This window comes from Halichoerus grypus, chromosome 3, assembly GCF_964656455.1.
Source record: "Halichoerus grypus chromosome 3, mHalGry1.hap1.1, whole genome shotgun sequence".
NCBI classification, from domain to species: Eukaryota; Metazoa; Chordata; class Mammalia; order Carnivora; family Phocidae; genus Halichoerus; species Halichoerus grypus.
In genome coordinates this window covers 122,340,106-122,365,492 of record NC_135714.1, presented here as the reverse complement: position 1 = coordinate 122,365,492, position 25,387 = coordinate 122,340,106, and the positions used below count along the sequence as shown (strand labels likewise).

At 36.0% G+C, this 25,387-nt stretch overlaps 1 protein-coding gene across 2 annotated transcripts in view; it reads right to left on the bottom strand.

Annotated features, from left to right (window-relative positions):
- USP38 (ubiquitin specific peptidase 38) overlaps positions 1-18,068 on the bottom strand; it is a 32,041-nt gene extending 13,973 nt beyond the window's left edge. The window contains exons 1-6 of one of the 2 annotated variants that reach the window (XM_036098837.2): positions 16,783-18,068; positions 15,068-15,203; positions 8,433-8,562; positions 6,625-6,726; positions 3,036-3,194; positions 541-734 (exon numbers count right to left, since the gene is read on the bottom strand). In XM_036098837.2, coding sequence (XP_035954730.1) covers positions 541-734; positions 3,036-3,194; positions 6,625-6,726; positions 8,433-8,562; positions 15,068-15,203; positions 16,783-17,464 — 1,403 coding nt within the window. In that variant the 5' untranslated portion in view covers positions 17,465-18,068. The remainder of the gene's footprint in view (positions 1-540; positions 735-3,035; positions 3,195-6,624; positions 6,727-8,432; positions 8,563-15,067; positions 15,204-16,782) is intronic. The other variant, XM_036098838.2, reaches the window with a different exon arrangement.
- Positions 18,069-25,387: the final 7,319 nt, after the last annotated feature.

Here is a 25,387-nt window from a genome sequence, read left to right as displayed (position 1 = left end):
GAAAGTAAATCTGTAAGAGGACAAAGGAACATATATGTTTGTAAATTTGTTCAGTGTCTACAACTTGTGGAGGGAAACAGAGCTTAAGCTTCTTTCACAGTAACAAAGAAGTTATCAATCTGATGAACAGCAAAATATCTATAAGCAGAAAAAACTAACTGTAACTCCCTTAAAAGATATATAGGTTAAAAAAAATACACTGTCTTATAGGATAATAATAAATTAGTACTTGAGGACACTTAAACTCTTTGGAATAAGCCCACTTAATCCTTCTGTTACACTAATAAATATCCAGCCAGAATAATTCAAAAGATTCTCAATGCAATATATAATATAAACAAAGTAGAATTTATGTAAGTTAACATTTTAATAGTTCCTGAGCACTGAAAGCAATTTCATTTCTAAATAAGGCAATTATATACAAATATTAATATTTCTGCCATTTATAAGAAATAATGTGAAGACAATCCCACCATCTTACATTTCATCAGTATGCATCAATTTCTACAGTTAACAAAAAAGGTTCAATTTTAAACTTACTCTGTAGCCATAAACAATGCTTGTATAATACTGTTCATATAACATGTATTTCCTAGATTAATAAGACCAGTTTTCCCAGTTTCAGATTTTCCAGAAAGTCTAGACAAGCAAGAGGCCAAAGAATTGGATTGAGAAGTCCAGGCACTTTGATTGAGAATCAATTTAATCTTCTCTTCACTGGGCTTAGGAAAATCCTGTAGATCATCAAGAAGAGAAATAGCTTAAAAATATAAACTATTTTTGTTATTAAATTAATTAACACCATAAAGATTCTTCCACTGACATTTAACCTTTCTTTTCTTCCACTTAGTTTTGAAATCACCCCAATACTTGACCAGTCATCAGAAAAAGTTACATTATATTACATGGCAAAAATAATTGTCTCCTAAAATTAATAAGTACATCCTAAAAGTAGAGTTTATCAAGTTAAGAAATATTCAAGAACGAGGAATTCAAGTCACACTTGAACTATTTATGTTTCCAATGTGGCAGGAAAATGTTTAAGAATAAAACTGAGGTCAGAGAGTATACTGCAATGCTACTCAAAGGGACTAGAATGAGGACTTAAATTAGCACACAACTGAATAACCTAGACAATTTGCTTTCAAATTTTCTAGTGAAAGTAAAAAATATCTCCTTTTCATTCACTACTACTATTTACTAAGTATTAACCCTTAGAAATAAAAGCTCAAAGTAATCGGGATGAAAATGAAAGCACCTAAGCACAATGACCTCTGACTTCGAAAAATAAAACTCAATCTCATGTTTAACAATATAGAAAATTATTAAAAGATACAGATTCTTTTATCTGCTCTATGATATTTGAGATACAATTTTATTTTATTATTTATTTATTTTAAAGATTTTATCTATTTATTTGAGAGAGAGAGAGAGAGCAGGCAAAAGCAGGGGGAACGGCAGAGGGAGAGGGAGAAGCAGGCTCCCCAGTGAGCAGGGAGCCCGACGCGGGGCTCGATCCCAGGACTCTGGGATCATGACCTGAACCAAAGGCAGAAGCTTAATGGACTGAACCACCCAGGTGCCCTGAGATAAAATTTTAAATCTAAGTGATTTCAAGCATGAATAGAGCAATGGAGAATAATGAAAGTTGGTAACATCATTAAGCCTTTTTTTTGACTGCTACTACCATCTGGTACTTAGACCTCAGAAAATATTTTCTGAAGGAATTTTTATCTCTTAATTTTCTTGTTGTTGACAGCTAATAGAAAAGTGTTGCTCTTGGATTAGGAGTGAGAACCTTGCTTCTTCTGAGCCTATTTCAGTTGTCAGAGTTCTCAACATGTAAAGCACTGAAAAACGGCAATTAATGGGAAGAGGTGAATCATCTATCTTCACAGAGAGACACCGTAGAAAGAGATTAACATTACTATTAAGTTCAAGATAAAATGCTCCTATACATAAAAACATTTATTTCTGGAGGGTCAAATGTCACACTACTGGAATACATTAATTGCTCAACAGTCTTGTTTTGGGTTCAACCAAAATCAGTTTGATTTAGCTAGCTACATAGTAAAAAGAATAAACTTTGTATTCATTTCAGATACAGAAGAGGTAATAAAGATAATGAGACTTATCTTGTATTTCAGATCTCAAAAAGGAACATTATTAATAGAACTGATTTCTAATAACTTCTGATTCGGTCTGCCTGAGGCAAATTTTCCAATTCTTTTGCGACACCCTGATTATGCAGTAAATTTAAGAGTGAAGTATGTATATCGTGACCCATTCTTTAAGACAAACAGAATCAGTGCTTTTTAGGTCTACTATCTACACAAAGTTGAAAAACAGGGTAAGTTCACAAAGAGCTCAAGTAAAGATTCTATAAAATATGGATCTTCATGAACAGTCCATAGCAAAAATGGAATAAAAACAAGTAAGGAAACAAAGTCAAATATTTTATTGAATTGCCTTTTCTTGATTCTAAGATGTTTTTAAATATTTTAACACTACTATAGGAGCCTGGGTGGCTCAGTCCGTTAAGCGTCTGCTCAGGTCATGATCCAGGAGTCCCGGGATCAAGCTCCATGTTGGGCTTCCTGCTCAGTGGGGAGTCTGCTGCTGCTTCTCTCTCTGCCCCTCCCCCTGCTCATGCTCTCTCTCTCTCTCCCAGATAAATAAATAAAATCTTAAAAAAAAATATTTTAACAATTCTGATACTGGACATCGTATGTATTCACTTAATGTAGCATTTCTTTTTAAACAAATTTCCCCAACAGCTGTTATAAATTTAAAGATATGCCTTATAATTGATGGCACTGTAGAACTGAAGAAATATGGTTATTTAGATTAGTTATAACAAATAAGAAAGAGATTACTCCCAAATATTAATGAACCCTGATTCCAATTACATTTTTCAAATAAAAAGCATATTACCATAGAATAGTAAATTGAATAGTTATAGAAATGTTTCACTACATTCATCTATCAAATCATGGTCTGCAGCTATACAAATATTGGTGCAACTACCATCATACCTTTATTGCTTCCAAAATAGGTTCGTAGAGATCTGGAAATCCAGAATAATGATACATCATACAGTGTATCAGTTCTGTTAACTGCACTAAGAAAGCTGTACTGGAAGGCAGACCATCACTTTTGAAGGAGTGAACCAAATTAACTATGTAAGGAATAATCTGAAGAGAAAAAAGACAAAAAGACAAACATCCCTCTATTTATACAAATGGCAACAAATTCTCTAGCCTACAAATGGAATGCAAATGTTACATGATCAGCAAGTACTTTTCCGTATGTTCAGTCAGTCTTTTTCTAAAAAAGTTATGAAGTTAAAATTTCTAGAATATCAAGGTAAATTGAGTTTCAAAGTCACATATAATTTTAATTCCATATTAAGACCCCTCCCCTTTTCCTTATACTCCATCTAAAACACAAACTAAGGTACAAAATAGAAGCCTTAGTCACCTCTACCATTCTGAAAAATGTTAAGTCGAAAAATGTTAGGACTATTATATTTACCAGATTGTTTAATAGGAACAAACTTTTAAAATATAAACCTAGAATTAGCTTAAGAGCTCCATCTAGTGTGAATTTTAGATTTTTCACTTGAAAGAATTAAACACTGTACATTGCACATTAAAGTCTACTTCAAGAAAGTAACTAAAATAACTAAAATTACAGCTCAGGCTCTTCTTTTAGATAAGTATAGGGAAGATGTCTTATGTTAGCATGGTTATCCTTATTAATGCCTTCAATTCCCCACCTCCAAAAGGAGGAGATGGTTCTAAAAATAAATGGAATCAGAAATTTCTATTATTTTTAAGAAACTGGAGTTAAAAATAAAAGGGAAATTTAAAATGCTCATTGTTCAAAAACATGTAGAAGACTTAGTATTGATAATAAGCACAACAGTGTCCTTTCATTATAAAATTAGACTAAAGTCAATATAGAGTCATCACATATTCAAGAGGTTATTAACAAGATAAACTTGGTTTTGCAGAAATGGCTCATTCCATTAGTGCAGTGGTATCCTTGTTCCAATTAATTATTAATCACAATCTGATAATACACATTTATACTTCATATGTAAAAGGCTTCTAATAATATTATGTTCTATTTGTAGAACATTTTTTGGTTGCTAACTTGTGATAAAAGTGAAGTTATGGCTTATTGTCTTATCACCAATGGCAGTAACAACAATTATAGTAGCATCATGATCAACTCCCTTTCCCTCCTCCTAAAAGGAACAATCATATTCTTAAATTAACAGTGCTATTCTCATTTTGCTCTGATTTTATGCTTGAAGTCTTAAAATCGCATTTTAACTTTTGCACTACCTTCTTTGTTCTTACCTCCATCAAAGGTATTAATTTGACCATGAAACCATCAGTTCCTAATAAGTTCACTCTACTGTTCTCATCTCTCATTTCTAAACAAAGCTGAATTATAGTTCTGCTCCATAAAGCCATATCTTTCAGATACTCTCTTGCTAAAGTAGCAGAAATCCAAAATTATTTTGTTTCCTCACAGGTGAAATGAGAGAGAGAAATGGAAGAGAAGAAGAGAAAATAATTTAAAAAAATGATTATTTAATTTATAATTCCAAATCTTCCAAAAGCCTTCCTAGTATAGATCTGGTCTTTGCAATCAGGTAATATAGTTGTCTACTATTATATCCTATATGGTCAGAATTATTACTAACATAGAAATGAGACTAAGTTCTTCACAGGCGTATAAATATATGTCCAAGCAAGCTATTACCTTCTAACTGCTTAAAAGTTGATTTTTTTTGAGTGAGCAAATCTAAATATTTGTGGACATTTACTGTAATACTCACTAAATTTAAGTTACTATTTGAGAAAATGTGTATAACTTATTAGAAACTTTGATGTTTTGTTTAAAATAAATTTCTTTCCACTTATAAGAGGCATATAAAAAGCGATTTGGTCTATAATAACACATATTATAACATCAATCTTGGTTTGCTCTAAAATGCCATGTTGGTGATTCCAGGTTATTGATCATATTTAACAACTTCTAAACCTGTGTCCTTCACTGAGAATTATAGTTGACTTAACTACTACATGACACACCACTAGATGCCCAAGTTCAATTTAGTTGAGTAGCCAGTCAGGCTATACACAGTATGTAGGCAATAATTAGATCTTAGTTTTTAGAATTTACTAAGCCAGATGACAATTTTCAATTTCAGATCTAATTAATCCTTAAATAAATGGTTTCATATCAATATTTCAATAAGCCAAATATTTCAGAGTCAACCATTTTTATTTTAACTATCTTTTTTTTTTTTTTTCAGAAAAAGCAATACAACATATGGAGATATCCTCCATCTTTTAAAAAACTCTATCTTTAAAAAAAAACAGATTTAGAGTATGGCATAAATGGCTAATCAGAGAGATTAAGAAATGTCCTCAGTGTGAAGAGCAATAAACATTAGAATGGATGAGTAGGTTAGAGAATCTCCTTCTCAGAAAATCTGAAAATAAACCTTTTCTCAAATGGCCCACACATGATTGTGCCTGAAGACTGACACAAATGATTGACGTTCTATATCTTATTAGACTTAGCTAGTACACGTGCTATCTTAGCTCGAGTTTTGAGTTTTGTTTATGTGACAGATATAAGGTTATTGGTTGATGGTCAAGATCATCAATTATGCAATTAACTGTAGAAATTCTCAGAAAAACCTATTCTAAGTGACAATGTATAATATAATTACTTGTTGATAAGGATTACTTTCTATAAAGCCTGCAGATTTTCCTTCAGTAGTAGTGAGGCACTAAGTAGCCTAAGTATGCATGTGGTTCTTTGAGGCTAGTTCTATTTCTAGCTAATAATCAACAACTGGAATTCAGCACTTCTTCATCAGTCTCCCTTGAATTTGCTTGTACTGAGTCAGCATTCCTAGGATATTTACCTTGTGGGTGTACTAATAATGAGAGTCTAGTCCTGGGGATCAGACCCTAGGAGAAGCAAATAACCACATAAAGCACTGCTTTCCTGTGATACACTAGATAGATAAATGGACAGGTTCTCAAAATAACATTTTGTCATTTCCACATGTAATGACTGATAATCAAAGAACTGAAGTCAAATCAAATCAGATCAAAACCAGTGATGTAGCTCATTAAAAGTCGTAGGGTTCTGGATATATTTTAAAGGTAGAGTTAATAGCATTTGTACATTATGGGTTGGAAGAGAATGAAGTCTTAATTCTGGGGCGATAAAACAACACCTGATGTTTTCACATTTCTGAAATTCTAAAGCATTTTTCTTCTACACTGTTCTACGTGCAACAGACAACCATCAGTGACACTGACACGTGATATCTCTCATGTAGAGCAATAATATTCAACTGCTGATAGTGGTTGTAAGTGCGGCAGTTTTGGTGAGACTCAAAACATTGTGAAAATATATTCTTTAGAGGGAAATCCCCACAACCTCAATTTTCTAAGAAATCATAAAGCTACAAGAAAATAGATTCAGGACTAACCTATAATCTTTTTCACTATATACAAATGTGACTCCATATTAAACTAAATTTTAACACAAAGTTCTTCAGTGCAGAAAGCTTGTGTCCTAACTTACCAGATGGAAAGCCTCTGGAGAATGCTGAAAACTGAGCAGCATGTGAGAAAGAACTGCAAGAGCACCAGGTCTCACAAGAGGAAACCAAAGTCGATTAAAAACCTTCAAAAAAGATAAGACATCCACCTTATGAGTTTGTAGGGAAATCATTAACACAATCAGTGGTTATTTTCCTTGGACCAAAAATATTTATGTGACTATTCCCCTTCCTGGAAAGTTCTACCATAATACGTCACTTTGGGAGAGAAAGTTGGGAAATAACAACATGACAGAGATCAAGGGAATATAGTGGCCTAAAAAACTCTTAAAACCCCTTGATCAAATACAAATCTGTCAAGCCTTACCTACAAAGTGATTGTTCCTTGGCCCATGCTTCATTCGATTTCATTCAACAAACATTGATTGAGTACCTACTATTGCTTGGCATTGTTCTAGGTACTGAGGATACAACAGTGGATTAAAAAAAATTTCTAATTTGATAGGGCTTACTGTCTCCAGGGTGGGTAGACAATAAAATGTAACATGGAGATAAGTACTATGAAAACAGGGTATGAAGAATAGGGACTGTTGAGTAGCAAAGGGGTCTGTTATTTTATTAGGGTATTAAAAAAATGTGTCATTTAAAAGGTGACATCTGACTATAAAAAACTGAAGGAAATGAAAGTAAGCCTGCAGATACCTGGGAGAAGAGCATAATAAGCAAGGCAAAGGCCAAGCACTACAAAAGCCCTGAGGTCTCCAGCCTGGTGTACTAGAGACAGAGCAAAGAGAGCAGTGTAAGCAAAGTACAGAGACTGAGGCAATAATAGTGGGAGACTCAAGGAGAGAAGCAGCAGTGGGCTAGATCATGTAGGTCTTGTGTGACACCTGTAGGGGCCCAAGGGCAGGAGCAGGGAGACTACTGCAATCTGTACAGCAAGGGATGATGAGGGCTTTGGACCAAGGTGGTATTGATGAAGCTGGTTAAAAGGGGTAGGATTCTGGACATTTTAAAGGTGGAGTCGATAGGATTTGTAGGATAAGGGCTGAGAGAGAATGGAAAGAAAGAATGATAGCTTTCAGGTTTTGTCCTGGGAGAGTAGGATGGAGTCACTATTTAGGATGGGGAAGACCAGGTCTGGGAGGGAAAAATCAGAAATTAGATCGTGGATAAGTTGAATTTGAGATTTAAGTATAGACACTTGGATACATGATTATGGAGTTAATGGGAAAATAATGAACAAGAAATATATACCTGGCAGTCATTAATTTAGAAACATTATTTAAAACCATGGGACACATATGCTGGGAGAATGGACTGAGAAGAAAATGGCTCAAAAATGAAACTCTAAAGCACTCTAAAGTTAGAAAGATCCATCATGGGAGACTGAGGTGCCAGTAAACTAGGACAAAAGCCAAGAGAACTAGGACAAAAACTAAGTGAGGCAAGTGTTTCAAGAGGGAGTGATCAACTGTGTCAAATGCTGCTTATAGGTCAAATGAGAGGAGGCCTGAGCAGTAACTCCTGAGGTTAGCAATACGGGAAAGCACTGGTGTCAAAGATAGTTTTGGTAGACTAATGGTGGTAAAAGCTTGATTAGTTGGATTTAAGAGATAATGGGAGGAATAGGTTTTCATATTAGATACTTGAAAACAGCAAAATTATTTTAATTACCTATACTTAAATACCATTCTTAATTTCTATTTCAAAATTATGATTCAAAACCAAACCAAAAACAAGAACATATTCAACATGCTTTAGAGGGGACTACCCAAAGATTAAAAGATTGAGACCATTCATTCTAAGAGATTTATATACTCCCACTTACCAGTTCTATTTTCAGTAAAGTAACATCTATCAAAATAGTAAACTTCTGGACAGCTGCCAGTCCTTTTAGGAGTGCAATCACCCATGTATCCACATGCTGAGCCAATGGCCAGGATAGCCAGTCAATCATTCTGAAAATTTAAAAACAAAACTATCAGTCGTGAAAATATTTTCAACATCTTTTAGTTAGGAATAACAAGAGTTACAGTAGATAACCCCTTCTTTTGTGACTCAATATTTACTGAGCTTGCTTGTGAAAAGCACTGTTCAAGATGCAGAAATGAGTATAAAGGTGCTTGTAATCAAGGAGTTTCCAATCTTGTAAGCTGACAGTTTCTTACATATTTCAATAAAAAGAATTTCTGATAAAGTGTCATTTCACATAAATGCAGTTTTAAGTTGATTCTACACAGTGCTGCTATCTAGAATTTATAAGGCAAATTTACTGAAAGAAGAACAGTTCAAATGTAGCTATTGGGCTAAGATACATGGAAACAAAATTTCTCCTTTCTGGTGATTGCAGTCTAAATATGAAATGCACCGTTAAAAATGACTATTTTGAGTTGTGAAACAGGTCTTTTCATCCCTTTCATTATCCTACTATACCAAGACAAGAAAGGAAGCTTTACATAGATAAAAGGGCACTGAATGTGTAAATACACTAAATGGCCTCATACTGAATTAGTGAGTGTTCTTCTTGAATATCAACTCAGTTTAATGGAAATAAAGACAAAGTAATATGGGATGTGATGGAGACTGTCCTTAATGTTAAATATGAATCACAATGAAGAGCGGTACAACCCTTTTGGAAAGCATTTGGGTCAAATGTTCATAGTATTTGATCCAATAATCCAGTTTTGGGGATTACACAATAAGAAATAGTAGTGGAAAAAAAAAAAAAGGTTTTTAAAATCAGAGTGATCTGGTTTCAAAATCTCAACTTACCATTTATTAGTTGGGGGGCCCTAATACCTATGTAAGTTATTTAAACTCTGTGTCTCAGTTTCGTTATCTGTAGATTATAGATAAACATGTTTATTTTACAGGGTTGATTTGAAGACTACATGAGTTAATATATGACACCGGAAATACTCATTGTGAATGCCTCTCTTCTACCAAATATCAACATATGTGGCAATAAATAAATAAATAATTGAACAAAATGTCAAACATAAATACTAAGTACAAAAGCACTGCCCAAAAGAGCAACTAACATGTTAAAAAAATTGACATGTTCAAAATTGATATAGTTATTTTCACAATAGCTATGCTATAACTAACTACATTAACACTAGAGTGTTATCTTTTTTTAAAGTTTTTGCTCTTAAGATTAAAATGTTCCATCAGATGGAACCAGAGTGGCCCAAAGTCCACATGCTTATGTTAATTACAAGTTATCTGTATGTTCCTTATGTTGCCTACACATATTTTATTTCCCTTCTTGTTTTTCTGGCCATCTTCTTCAAATAATGATGGTTACAAATCATTAAAATAGCCTCTGACAGCTGTTCCACATATTCTAACTGTTGTTAAGCTGATTTTCATAAAAGTTTGTAGCCACTCTACATTACAGGGAGTAGAGAGACACTTGCATTTGTGTATAAAGAGTAAGTTCACTGTAGCACTGTATCTAGGATATGGAAAAATGCAAACAATCTAAATGTCCATCAATAAGGGAATGGCTAAATATACTATGGAACATCATGTAGAGTTTTAAAGAATGAGATGGATCTATATGAATCTATCCGTGAGGATCTAACACGGAAAGATCTGAGATATTGTTCAATTAAAGAAGAAAAAAAGTGACAATAAGTCTTTTAAAAACTGTTCTCGTTTAAAAAAATCACGTTAGGACACGTTTTGTATTTTTTTAGTACAAATATGCACACAAAAAAAGATGTGGTTCAGAGAGAAGAACTATATGTGAGCACATGTCCTTGGCTCTGTGAACTCTGCCCTGTGGGGAATGGTACCTCCAGAGCAGAAAGAAACTGGGCTCTCCAGAACACGGGGCCCTGGGCTAGAACTCCCTTAGCTCAGATCTAAGAGCAGAGTAGAAAATTCCACTTGGCCATTATACCTAATCTTCATTATACTTAATCACCCAATCAGCTTCATTATATCTAATCATTATACCTAATCACCCAATCAGCTTTTTCCTCTCCTCCCCATTTCTAGCTTCCCATCTCAAAAGCCTTCACTCTTTACCTTATCCCATATGTACGCAATCTCCTGACCATCCTAAAGAAACTTCAAGTCAGAAGTAACATGAATTAGAAGCCATTCACTCAACAAATATTTGAGTGCCTATTATATAACAGTTACTCTGTTAAGTGCTGAAAACATAATAGTTACAATTTCTGCTTTCAAACTGGTAAGAAAAGTTAGGAAATTTGTCAACAGTTACACAATTAATAAACAGAAGTACTGGTGTTTGAACTAAGCTCTGCTAGTGTATAAATGCAATGCTTTTAGCTACACTTTAGTTATATTCCAGTTCTGCTTCAATTTGATTGGACTTGCATATATATGCCCAAATCCTTTCAGGCACAGGCATTGTAGGATGAGTTATTTTTATGGTTAACTACGCTAATCTTGTCCACCATGTATTGGTTACTACATGAATTTTAAGGACACTTAACCCTGATATATTGAGTTAATTTCTTACTATTTAAAGAACATTTAACTATAGTTGTAATTTATGTACTTTGAAATCTTCTTTCCTCCATTAGACCATGAGCTTAAAAGCAGTGATCTTCTTGTTGTTGTTTTTTTTTAATCTTTAATCTGTGGATCCCCAGTACTTAGCACAGTGCTTGGCACTGAGAAGGAGTTCAAATTTGTTGAATAAATGAAACCATTCAAGTTGCAAAAAAATGCAACTTGAAAATCTTAACATTAAAATTGGCAATATTATAAAAGACAAAAAAATAGATTTATTCTTAATTTGTACAGAATAAAATCAATTTTTACTTTTAGATGGCACCTTCATGGCTAGATCCAGCCTCAGTTTACCTTGTTCCACTGTTTTAAAAATTGGGAAATTTCACATAAAAAACTGGATTATAGGCTTCTTTTGAAAAATCAGATCAGCAACACTGAATTCAAATTTCTTTTCTTTTTTTTTTAAAGATTTTATTTTTATTTGACAGAGAGATAGAGAGCACAAGTAGGCAGAGTGGCAGGCAGAGGGAGAGGGAGAAGCAGGCTCCCCCCGAGCAGGGAGCCCGATGTGGGACTCGATCCCAGGACCCCGGGATCATGACCTGAGCCGAAGGCAGCTGCTTAACCGACTGAGCCACCCAGGCGCCCCTGAATTCAAATTTCTTTGTGGCAACAAGAAAACTGGAGTTGAGGATCAGCATTCTCTTTTAGAAGGTGCTTGTGTACCCCATTCCTTATTATTTCAGTTACATCTGGCCAATTTCATACTTTAATGTTATTTATCTGTTTCTGGTATGGTATTTGCATTTCTTTGGATTACAGAAAATAACAGTTCAAGTATGGTAAGTGCTATGTGTGGGGAAATATAGACTATGGGGAAGTAGAAGGTGGGAGTATGATAAAAATAAACACTGCTATCCTGTTCAGTTACATTTGCAATATAAGAATAATTACTCCAGATAGACTATGGGTTAAATAGGATCATGCAGGATAAATTAGAAATGCAATACAAAAACTGGATCACAACTTCCCATAGAAACAAATAGGTAAAAATTAATTACCAAATATATTTTAAAAACAAAACAAATTCAGAAGTTGGATACCATGGCTGTTTTGAAAAGGTTGAAAAATTAAGACGAAGAGTGCTAAATACCAAGAATTGGAATTTGCACCTGATTTAGTAAGGGGTGGAAGTCACTGCAGTTTGTTGATCAGAAGGGAAAATTGAATAGATCAGGATGACTTAGAGAAGAGAGAGAAGTAAGTATAAGTCATGCTGGCAAAAAGACCAACTAGAAGACTCTGCTGCAATGACTTATGGCATGTAATGAAAAATGTTAGATATTATTACCTAGGCAATGAAGGTGACGGACAAACTGATTTCTAATTTCACTTTCAGCTATGAAATATGTAATTCTCTGAATTCCTATTTTGCTTAAGGACAACATAATTTATGATACATTCATCTCAAAGAGAAAGAAATTTTAGTGCTGTTGAGGTCACACTGATAAAGTAGTGTTACTGCTAAATAGGACATATAAGGAATTTCATTATGGAGAGATGGATGGGATATGAGTCTTTCTTTTTTTCAAAAGATTTTTATTTATTTATTAGAGAGAGAGAGCACAAGTAGGGGGAGCAGCAGAGGCAGAGGGAGAAGCAGGCTCCCCACCGAGCAGGGAGCCCGATGCAGGGCTTGATCCCAGGACCCTGAGATCATGACCTGAGCGAAGGCAGATGCTTAACGGACTGAGCCACCCAGGTGCCCTTTCTTTCTTTTTTTTTTTTAATAGGCTCCACGCCCAGCGTGGAGCCCAATGTGGGGCTTGAACTCACAACCCTGAGATGAAAACCTAAGCTGAGATCAAGAGTCGGAGGCTCAACTGACTAAGCCACCCAGGTGCCCTGATAAGAGCGTTTCTTAAAATTAAAAGTAAATGAACAATGAGAACTTTACATAAAGACTTGGAAATCAACCACATATAGAAGAGAATTGAAAAAGTGGTACGAATAAAGGGAAAAGGAAAAATAAAAAGAACAGACAATATGAAGAAAATCCTAACAGCATGGTGTCACAGGATTTCTAGAATTTTAAGAACTATGAATACAAAGATATCAAGAAGATGAAAACAAAAATACAGAACACTAAATATGGCAAGGAGATAACCATAAATTGAAAGTAGTAGAGATAGAGGCCATATAGCAGGAACAATATTTATATAGATCTGTGGAACTTTGAGAGAATGAGCAACAAGAAACTGAAAGTAATATTTACAGCTAAATTGATTCAGTTAAATTTAAGACCACAAGGAAAAAAGAAGGAAAGCTAGAAGAGAAGGGTCTTTTCAAACACTACATAAAAAGGGGGAAAAGGTGGAAAAAAATCCAAGTCCCCAAAGTTTGTGTTACAGATAGTAAAATTTATACATGTGGCTTTTGGAAAATACAACATAAATACTTAAGTTTATATGTCATGACTGCAATTTTATAACAGGTACACAGAAACCATTTTGTTCCAAATCCTTGTATTTTATTTAGATGTGCCACATATATACACATACATGTGCATGCACACTGTAGAAAAAAATTACAAAAAAAACCCAGGTAGATGTGAAACAAAAATTGGAAGAGAGGAAAAGCTCAATTAGAAAAATAGAGTCATTGAAATAAAGAAACTCAATAGCTAGAATAAGCTCTACAAATGGGTACCTTTGAAGAAAAAATTAGTGAGTTGTAAGACAATATTGATGTTCTTCCCCTTAGATCTCCACAGGCTTTGCTCCCTCATTTCTTTTATGTCTTTACTTCATCTTCATGTTCTCATTGAGGCCTTCCTAACCCATCTTATTTAAAATTGCAAACCACTCCCTCATACTTTATGTCCTTCCTATCTACTTTTTTTTCCAAAACACTCATCACTATTCAAATACTAAATTATAATTTTAATTATCATATTTAATAAAATCTAAAACAAAATCAATTTTAGGTTGTATAATTAGTTTATGTACCACTAAGGAAGGAAAAGTCATGCCAATTAAACTAGAATTCAAGTGACTGTATATTTCTACATTTTGACATCTCTGAAATCAGGATACATCTTATACGTTACTAATTTACTGTCTTCCTCTCCATCTAGAAAGCAAGTTCATGAAGACAGATTTTTTTATCCATTTGTTCAAGGTTTTGAAACACTGCCTAGCACTCATGGTAAGTAAGTGTCCAGTAAATACGTTTTGAATAAATGAACAAATGAATTAATAAAAGCATGAAAATGCTGAGGATAAATATTAAGTTTACACCTAGAAATATAAGAATAAACTGAAAGACATCAAGAAGAAAGAGACATAAACAGTACCAGAAAAAGCCTAACTACTCACAAAGGAATGACAATTGGATTGACAGCAGACTCCGTATCAGCAACAATAAATGCCAGAAGACAATGCAGTATTATTTTCAAAATGCAGAGAAAATGACTATCAAATTAGAATTCTGCATCTTACCAAATCATCTATTTAAGAATAAGGAAGAAAAAACATATTTTAAACAGACAAAGGTAGAGTGTATTATCCAGAGATTCTGATTGAAAGAGAACATAAAAGTACGTACTTAGCTTAAAAAAACAAAAACTAAAAAACCCAGGGAGAAGAAACAGGTTGCAGGAAACCATAATGAGTAAGGAAATTAGTAAAACATATTGATAATCCAACCAACTCCTTACTGTACAGTAAGTGTATACACGTGTATATTTTTGGAATTAAAAAAAGCTGAACTGAAAATGGACTTTGAATTACCGGGAGGCCTGTCAAACCTATATAGTAAGGTAAATAATTCATTCCAATTAGTTTGGAGAATATGTATTTCATTCTATGATTTCAGTTTTAAACATCTAAGTTTTTCATCACCCACAAAATACAACAAAATATCTCCTCCTCCCAAATCTACACCACCATCTACAGTGTCATGAAGAAGTACCTGCAAAGAGCTTGGGTCATACTTGCATCTTTTACATTTGGATCCGTAGTTAGGCTCCTGATGAGAACTGTAATCATCTGAAGAGGAATATGCTGCACAAGGCTTGCCAATGCTACAGAAGGTTCAAATGATGTATCTATTTTTTTAATTAAAAAGAAAAAGGAATATGGCAAGAAGGTTCAAGTGAAGTATTTAGAGAGAAACAACAATTTACAAAAAAAAAATGTACTTGCGGCAAAGGTGTTACTCAGGAAGCACTTGTTAGGCTCTACCTCATGGGTAGACTCTAACATACAAGGAATGTTAAATTACAGAGATGAGAGATGAAGGGTGAGTAGCAATGATTGCTCATTATAGAGAGAACTACTGCAATATAAAAACTACTGTTCACTACGCCATATTTAGTTCATAAGTTACTTTATTTTCCTGCATTATTAATATTAAGTCACTGTTGTGTTAAAATATTCATTTGTAAGTCAGCAGTCAGAAAAGAAATTCAAGGTATCATTTAAATTCCCACTTCAGACAAAGTAACTTATAACTATTAATTACAGTAGTCATTACATTGTTCTAAGGAAGATTTAAAAAAATCTCTTAAAGAAGTAAAAATTAAGGTGAATTTTGAGGGGACTTTGCTTAAACTATATAATAATTAAGCCAATTCAAGGCAAGCACCTTTACTGCCACTGTTGAAAAAGTTCTGGGGAAATCTAACAGTTCTAGCAACACAGGCAATACAAGAAAAATTACAATTAAAAAATTAAAACAATTCAGATACTGCAAATATATAGTTGGTAATTCTTTCCTAAACACATTTAATTCATCAGAATACATGGAGCTTGTTAAAACTCTATTCTTGTTTCTGGTTCCCAAGATAAAAGACACCTCCTTCACAAGTTCAATTTCAAACAGTAGAAAAGGAGAATGGTTGTACCAAGTAGAGAGGAAGCGAACACAGTTTTGGGTCTATTGTTTCACAATTTACAGAGCTGAAAGCTCCAAGTCCAAACAAGGAATGTAAATGCAAGGTAAAATTCCTGGTGAGAAAGTATTTTCTTGCCAATTATCACTTGACTTCTTCCCACTTTCTAAGGATGTAGTTCATGGGCTATACACTGAGTACAAAAACACCTATTTAAGTCCTCATACTCTTTCCTTTCCCTCATTCTACCTGTACCCTCTCTGCCTGTACACTATTGTAGGAAAAAATGTCAGTATTCAAAAACTACTAGTTAACTGTGATAATCCAGTAATAAAACAAACCACACAGCCCAGGAATAAAAAAGTGGGAAAATTAAAAAACAGGGGAAAAACTTATAATGACAAGATGACAGAGTCACAGTACAATAATAATATGGTAAACATTATTATGCTATCATTAGTCACTAATGAATAGAAGCTTTATTTAGTAGCTATCATCCTCAAAGCATTCCATAACTTCAGCAGAGGCTGGGTAATTAAGCAACTTATTTAGTGCCAAAGGTCTTAGACCTCAATGTTTTCAACATTTAGAATAGGAACACTACTTTTTTTTTTTCAAAGGTACAAAGGGACAGCCTAAATGCGGAAGTGGATGGGAATTAAACTTTGGATGAGGGTATTAAGATTTGTTCTCCATTAAGAATGTTTTCAGGGCAGAGAAGCAAATATGATGTGTGTCTAAGAGACACACTGAATTTCCAAGAGAGATTTTTCTGGAATATAATGACACTTACCTGTGGAAGAAATGCTTGCAAAAACTTCTTGCAGGGAAGGCAGGAGTGTGGAGGGCTCGGCCTTCCAGATGTTCTGCAGCAAGTTACTCACTTTTGTCACCTGAGAGACATACTCCCGCAGCTCCTTCTCCTGGGTGGACACGCACTGGAAATGGCCTATCGTTCGAACAAGCTGTTGACAGAAGGTGATCGACAATTTCCCCTTGGGGATGCACTGCACGAAGTCGGTCAGGAGGTCGCTCAATCGGGCACAGAGCTGCGGCTCCGGCCTCTCACACACCATGCGTAACACCTCCACTTGCAGCAGGCTGAAGAGGTCCAGCACCGATGGGCAGCTCATGATCAGCTTCAGGCCGTTGTGAATGTAGTCCAGAATGGCTACGTCCTTCCTGTCCAGCGAGTGGTAGCCCTGCTGAAGGAGGCCCAACACGAACGTCTTGTTGAAGAAGGACTCGAACTCTGGCCGGTGGTATCGCGCATAGGCCTCCAGCACTTGGTGTCCCACCTGCCGCTGAAAGGGGTCTTGGCCCTCCAGGATGAGCCGGGTGGTCAGGTCAAACATGGCTTCACACTGCTCCTCGTCTAGCCAATGTTCTGCCGATTCCACCACCTTCCTCACAATCACCCGCTTTAGGGGCAGGGGGTGCGAAGAACTCACCAGGCCCTCCAGGATCTTGTCCATTGTCGCCAAACTGCAAGGCCAGGGCCAGGGGGTTAGGAGCGGGGGGCGACAGTCCCGACGTGGGGCAGGAGAGTCCCGCGGCAAAGGTGAACTTGGAGCGCAGCAGCAGCAGCGGCACCGACCACCGCCACCGCAGTCTCAGCAGCCACATTTATCGGGCAGAGGGGCCCATCCAAGCCCGGGCGGGAGGTGGCAAGCCTGGGGAGCGTCGGAACCGGCACCGCCCGCGGCGGGCCTAGGGAGCCAGCGGCTCGCACTCCGCCGCCGCCCCGGGCCCGCGCTCCCTCTCAGCATCAGCGCGAAGGGGATGGCGAGGACCCCCGGCGGCGGCGGTCACTCAAGGCCCGTGGCTGCTAGCCAGTAGGTGGAGGAAGCGCGCCTTAGGGTCCCGAGGCAGGTGTGGACGTCCGGGCTCAGCAGGTCGTAAGATGAAACCAGCCCTGGCTTGAGTCAGAAGCCGCTGTCACTGAAAGTGCCGGGTCAGCCCCGGAGAAGATAAGGAGGTGAACCCCCTTGACCCGGATTCAGAAGTTCCCGCAAACAGGAAGTGAAGGACGGAGGTCCCTCCGGAAAGGCCCGCCCTCCGGTCCTCCGCCCCTCCAACTCTCTAACCACCTCTTACCCCTCTCCCCCTTCTCCTCCCCAACTCCCGGCCACACTCCAGGCTACGCTCCGACCCCCTCCCCGCCCCGCCCCGCCTCTCTCCGCCGCTGCTGCGCAGGTGTGGCCGCTTCCAGTCGAGTCGCACGGCGACTCTCGCGTCATTGGGGAACGTGTGTCGAGTCACAGGCGGTTTTTTGGGAGGCGCGGCCGGGAGTGGACGCTGAGGAAGTGGCCACGACTTTAGTATTCCCACCTTCCGACCTCTGTAGGTTCTGTGCAGGTCAGGTTACTCGTGAAAGCCTGAGGAAGTGCTGTTTATGTAAAATTTTGTGAATGAGAAAGTTTTGGAAACGAGAGAAAAACTTTCGGGGAGAAAGGAAGGAAGAGAACTCAAAACTGTGATTGAGGAGAAATGGTTTAGGTCTTGGTTCGTTCATCGAGAAATGAGCTAGGGCTCCTAAATGTGAGTGCCTTCTCCTATGTTGTGGTTATTAAAGTAAGAACCGTACTGGCAGCTGCGTGCATTTAGTGAGGGTCATTATTGGTAGAGATTTGTTTTATCAATCCTCTAACTATCTTTTTAGTGAGCTTTTGGGGCACGCTGAAAAACTAAAAGCTGTCCAGAAAATGGTGGAAGAGTAAGGAAAAGGTGGCAGGTGAGAAAGAATGACAGATATATATTTGCCTATGTCATATTAAAGAGTACTTTGAAAATAGAAAACCAGGTGAAAATTGCACAGTGTTTAGTTTCTCATTTTGTGGCACTTCACGCACTAGAGTAAATAGTGGTTTGCAGATACTGGTTTATAAATTGAAGGCTTGTGGCAACCATGCGTTAAGCAAGTCTATTGGCGCTGTTTTTCAAACTGCATTTGCTAATTTTGTGGCTCTGTCACATTTTGGTTATTGTAATATTTTAAACTTTTTGATCATTACTTGTTATGGTAATCTGTGAGCAGTGATTATGATTCACTGGAAGCTCAGATGATGGTTAGCATCTTTTAGCAATACAGTATTTTTAAATTAAGATATGTATTTTTTTAGACATAAAGCTCTTGCACACTTAATAGACAACAATATTGTGTAAACATAGCTTTTATATGCCCTGGGAAACCCCAGAATTCATTTGACTCTTGTGATATTCACTTCATACTACAGTGGTCTGGAACTGAACCTGCAGTATGTCTGAGGTTTGCCTGTATGTGTGCATGCTGACATTGAAGACGGTTTACAGTAAACAGCTGCAGTCATCATGCTTGTACTTCTTTCAAGTTAAATTCCAAAGATTTACAATAAGAATATAGGCTTTAATCAGAGGCCTTTAAATTGGAAAAAATTGTGTAATTATAGCCCCATTCAGGTTTGGGTAATATAGTTGTGAAATAAGGCATAAATGGCCTCCAATAATGACAAAACTTAAAAGAAATGGTTTAAGATAGAATAGAAGTAGAATAGATAGATATATTTTCCAATAGAAAAATGAACAAAATTGTACATTTTTTACTTTGCTAAATATTGTTTTGCTTTTACCAATTTACAAAATGATTATACCAATATATTTAACATGTCGATTAGGGTAATCTTAAGAATAGCAGTTTAGATGAGAAAGGAGCCGAGTAGAGGAAACTTGAGACTGAGTTTGCAGGAAGAAATTGAAGATAAAAGAGAAATAAGGCAACTGATCAGTCTAAAAGACAGTCATGCTAGAGCACAGGAATAGCTTTGGAACTTTTTCCTTTTCAAATAGATAGAGGGTAAAACTACAGAGAAAAGTTGGAATTTACTGGAAATGGTGCCATATTGGAAGACAAAAATAATGTAGAAAGTAAAACATTAAGAGGAAGAATGGTAGGACTGGATTTGTGGAGTAGCAGAGATTTGGAATTAGCCTTAGTGGAGGGTTTGCTAGGGAGCCACTTGAAGATCATTGAAGATTGCTGAATAACAGGAGTGAAGTAATTGCTCCAAAATAGGAAGGAAAAAAATACTGGTTAGTTAAAAACTTAACAAATCATTAATAACCTTTCTTTCTGTTAATATTCTGTCTTGAGAAATTGAATGTTATAAAATAAGATGTCTGAGAGAACATAGTGCAAGTTGTTCTCAGTCTGCATAATACGGATAACACAGTTTCATACTGTCAGGCTTCCAAAAGCACCATGACTCAGTATTTTTAAAGTACTTCTTGAGTGATAGATGCATGAAATAAAATATTTAGTAGGTTTTTATGCTAAAGTATTCAAAGCATGTTTTCCTGTTTTGCCATTGGTAAAAAAAAAGAATGTACACAATATGCTCTTCTGTTGTTATAAGATTTCAGTTAAAAGTGGCTGGCTTTACATAATTGATTTTATCCCACAACTAAAAGTTACATACAGTACCATGTTCTTGTTCAATATCTTAAAATATTTTCAAAAGTCTATGGAAAGATTTTGTTGAAGGGTGTTGTGCCACTAATCATTGAATTAATAGGTGCTATTGCTACAGGCTTTAAAATTTTGTATAAAAATTTACTCTAAGGCCCCAGTTATGAATTAATGGTTTTATAACTATCTTAGATCTGGAAATAGGAGCTAAGTGATGGGGGTGAATGAGAAAAAGCTCAGGATAGGGAATTATCATTTATTAAACACCCTCTATTTGCCTGGAACTCAATATAGTATAATTTATTCTTAGTTCTCAAAACAGACTTTGGAAGTAGACATTAGTGACTACAATTTATAGATAAGGTTATGAAAGCATGAAAGGTTAAATAAATAGCTATTAGGTGAAAAATGTGTGTTTATATGTTTGTGATAGGCAAAGAGGAAAGACATTTTCAAAGGCAGTGGTTAGAGTTGGCCAACTGCAACAGCACTACTATGAGGTTATCTTTACCCAGGATATTTATATTTCCTTATAGAATCAAAAGCAAACTCATTGTGTAGACTAGAAAGAGCTGTGATTAATGAATCATCTTGTGAATAGTTGCTAATAATCACTTCATGCAGTTTATGTTCATGTACATTTTTTAAATTTTAAAAAGATGGAAAGAAATATGGTATGGTGGGATAATATTTTTTATGATATAAATAATGCACACCACACTTACCTAACAACTTAGTTTTAAAACCTTCAGTGCTTCCCATCTTATTTAGAATAAAATTCAAGTGCCTACCATTAACTGCAAGACTTTACATGAAGCAGCTCTTGAGTCTTTTTCTTACCACTCTCCTCCTTACTATGTGAGCCACACTGGCCTTCTTATGGTTTTTCCTCAGGTAACTCTTTCAGGTCTCTGGGCTTTTGTACTTACGGAAACTTTCTTCTGTGGCTACTATAATATAAGTCTGCTGAGAAGTCATCTCCTCATAGGGTCAGTTCTAGATTATCTACCACACTATTAGGTTATTCTGTTTATTTCTTTATAGTACTTAGCCATCATGTGAAATTAACTTGTTAATTAATTGCAGTCCTTTTCTTTCCTCTAGAATCTAAGCTCCATGAGGTCAAGAAACCCTAATTTTCTTAGTAACCTCCATATCTAGTAGTTAGAACAGTATCTGGCACAAAGTAAACAATCTAATAATTTATCGAACAAATGAACTTTTTATTATTTTTAACAAAATGAAGGAATTAGTTTTAAAATTCCAAGAAATCAACAAAATAACTTCTAGAAAAGGGAGTTCAGCAAGATCTCAGGATACAAGATAATAGACAAAAATCAATTATACTTTTATGTATATACTAGCAATGAACACATGGAAACCAAAATAAAAAATGTAATATTTACAGTCATAACAAAACAACTTAGGTATAAATCTTCTAAAACATGGGCAGGACTTGTACTGAAATTGACAAAACACTCATGAAAGAAATCAAAGAAAATATAAATATATGAAGATACATATTGGGTTCATGGATTGGGAACTCGTAGTAAAGATGTTAATTATTCCCAAACTGACATATAGGTTTAACATAATTCCTCTTATAATCCCAGCAAGATTTTTTTTTTTTGTAGTTACAAGAGTATTCTAAAATTTATATGGAAAGACAAACTGGAATAATAACAATAATTTTGGAAAAGAAGAATTAAATGGGAAGAATCACTCTACCCAAATTTAATACTTATTATATGTTACAATAATCAACACAATGTGGTACTGTCAGAACGATAGACACATAGATCAATTAAACAGGTTAGACTACCCAGAAATAGACACACACAAATATGCTCAACTGAATTTTGGCAAAGATACAAAAGCCATTCAGTGGAGAAAGGATAGCCTTTTCAACAAATGGTGCTGGAGCAACTGGATATTTATAGGCAAAGAAAAATCTTGACTTAAACTTACACCTTATATAAAAATTAATTCAAAATGGATCATAGATTTAAATGTAAAACATAAAATCATAACACTTTTAGAAGAAGACATAGAAAAAATACTTGGGACCTAGGGCTTGATAAGAGTACTTTGACATAATACTTAAAAGCAAATCAATACATTGGACTTCATCAAAATTAAAAACTTTTCCCCAGTGAAAGACCCTGTTAAGAGAATGAAAAAACAAGCTACAGACTGGGAGAAAGTATTTGTAAACCAGGTATCTGACAAAGACATACCTAGAATAAAGAACTCTCAGAATTCAACAGTGAAAGGCTTTTGCGTATCCAGTGACACTATCAAGAGAGTGAAAAGACTAAACATGGTATGGGAGAAAATATTTGCAAAGCTTACATCTGATAAGTGAATAATATCCCGAATATATACAGAACTACAACTCAACAATAACAAAACAATCCAATTCAAAAATGGGCAAAGGAGGGGCGCCTGGGTGGCTCAGTCAGTTAAGCATCTGCCTTTGGCTCAGGTCATGATCCTAAGGGTCCTGGGATTCAGCCCTGTGTGTTCTGTGTCAGGGTTCCCTGCTTAGCAGGGAGTGTGCTTCTCCTTCTCCCTCTACCCCCGCCCCCCCCCCCCGGCTTGTGCTCTCACTAGCTCTCAATTAAAAAAAAAAAAATGGGCAAAGGGCGTGAATAGATATGTCTGCAAAGAAGATATTACGGATATACAAATGGCCAGTAAGCACATGAGAAGATGCTTAACATCAATAGCCAGTAGGGAGATGCAAATCAAAGCCACAATGAGATACCACTTTATACCCATTAGGATGGGTATTATTTAAAAAGGGGGGGATAATCAGAGTTGCTGAGGATGTGTAGAAATTGTGCATTGCTAACAAGAATGTAAAATGGTATAGCTGCTGTGGGAAACGATGATTCCTCAGGTTAAACATAGAATTACCATGTGATCCAGTCCAGCAATTCCACTTGGAGGTATATGCCCAAAAGAATTGAAAGCAGGGACTCAAATGGATACTTGAACACCAGTGTTTGTAGCAGCATTATTCACAATATCCAAAAGGTGGAAAGAACCTAAATATTCATTAATAGATGAGTGGATAAACAAAATAAGGTATATCTACACAATATTATTCAGCCTTAAAAAGGAGTGAAATACTACAACATGGATCAACCTTGAAAACATTATGCTAAGTGAAATAAACCAGACACAAAAGAACAAAAATTAAATGATTCCACTTACGTGAGGTACCTAGAAAAGTCAAATTCAGAGACAGTTGAATAGAAGTTACCAGAGGTTAGGGGAAAGAGGAATTTGGGAGTTACTGCTTAATGCATACAGAATTTCTGTTTGGGAGGATAAAAGTGTTTGGAATTGGATAGTGGTGATGATTTTGCAACATGTACTTAATATTGAACTGTACACTTAAAAATGGTTAAAAAGATAAGTTTTATGTATGTTTCACCACAGTAAAAAGTTTTTAGAAAATGGGCAGTAAAAAAATTAAGAAATCCAATTGAAAAGCAAAAAACCTGAAGACATTGCACTGAAGAGTATACACAGATGGCAAATAAGCACAGGAAAAGATGTTCAACATCAGTAGTCACTAGGGAAATACAAAGACCATGAGGTATCATTACACACCTCTTAGAACAGCTAGAGTAAAAAATAGTGACTATACTAATGTTGGCAAAGATGCAGAGAAACTGGATCTCTCATACATGCTGGTAGGAATGCAAAATCATACAGCTACTCTGGAAAATTATTTGGCGGTTTCTTAGAAATTAAATATGCAACTACCATATGACTGAGTCATCAAACTGGGTTTTTATTCCAGAGAAATGAGAACTATGTTCATACAAAAACATACACAAATGTTCAGAGCAGCTTTATTTCTAATAGGCAATAACTAGAAACAACCAAAATGTTTGTCAGTAGGTGAATGACTAATCAAATTGTGGTACATCCATACCATGGAATACTAATCAAAATAGAAAGGAACAAACTCTTGATAGACACACCACTTGGATGGGTCTTAAGGACATTATGTTTAAGTGAGAAAAGCCAATCTCAAAAGTTATATAATGTGATTCCATTTAAAAAAATTTTTTTTTAAGATTTTATTTATTTATTTGACAGAGACAGACACAGCGAGAGAGGGAACACAAGCAGGGGGAGTGGGAGAGGGAGAAGCAGGCTTCCCGCCAGAGCAGGGAGCCCGATATGGGGCTCGATCCCAGGACCCTGGGACCATGATCCGAGCCGAAGGAAGATGCTTAACGACAGCCACCCAGGCACCCCAGTGTGATTCCATTTATATAACATTCTCAAAATGAAAACAAAATTTAGAGATGAAGAATGGATTAGTGGTTGCCAGAAGTTAGGGATGGTAGGGTTGGGGAAGAGGAGGGTGGGTATGAATATAAAGGGATAGCTTGAGGGTGATTTTTGTGGTGGTGAAATAGTTTTGTAGTATATTAGTGTGGGTTCTCCAGAGAAACAGAATGAATAGAAACAGAACTGTATTGAGATTTATTATAAGGAATTATCTCACACAGTTATGGAAACAGAAGTACTAGGATCTAAAGTTGATAAGCTAGAGTTCCAGGAGAGTCAATGCTATAGTTCTAGTCTAAGTCTGAAGGCAGGCAGAGAAAATGAATTTTCTCTTACTCTGCCTTTTTCTTCTATTCAGGCCTTTATTGGATTGGATGAAGCTCACCCACATTGGGTAGAGCAATTTGCTTTACACAGTCTAGTGAATCAGATGTTAATCTCATTCAGAAATGTCTTTACAGACATACCAAAGAATACTACTTGACCAAATATCTGGGCACTCTGTGGCTCAGTCAAGGTGATACAAAATTAACTACACAGTCTATCCCTTGTCCATTTGGCACCCCCACACATCTCCTTAAACCATATTTAATCTCCAAATAAAGACAATGACAAGATCATAATTTTACCAAATATCCTG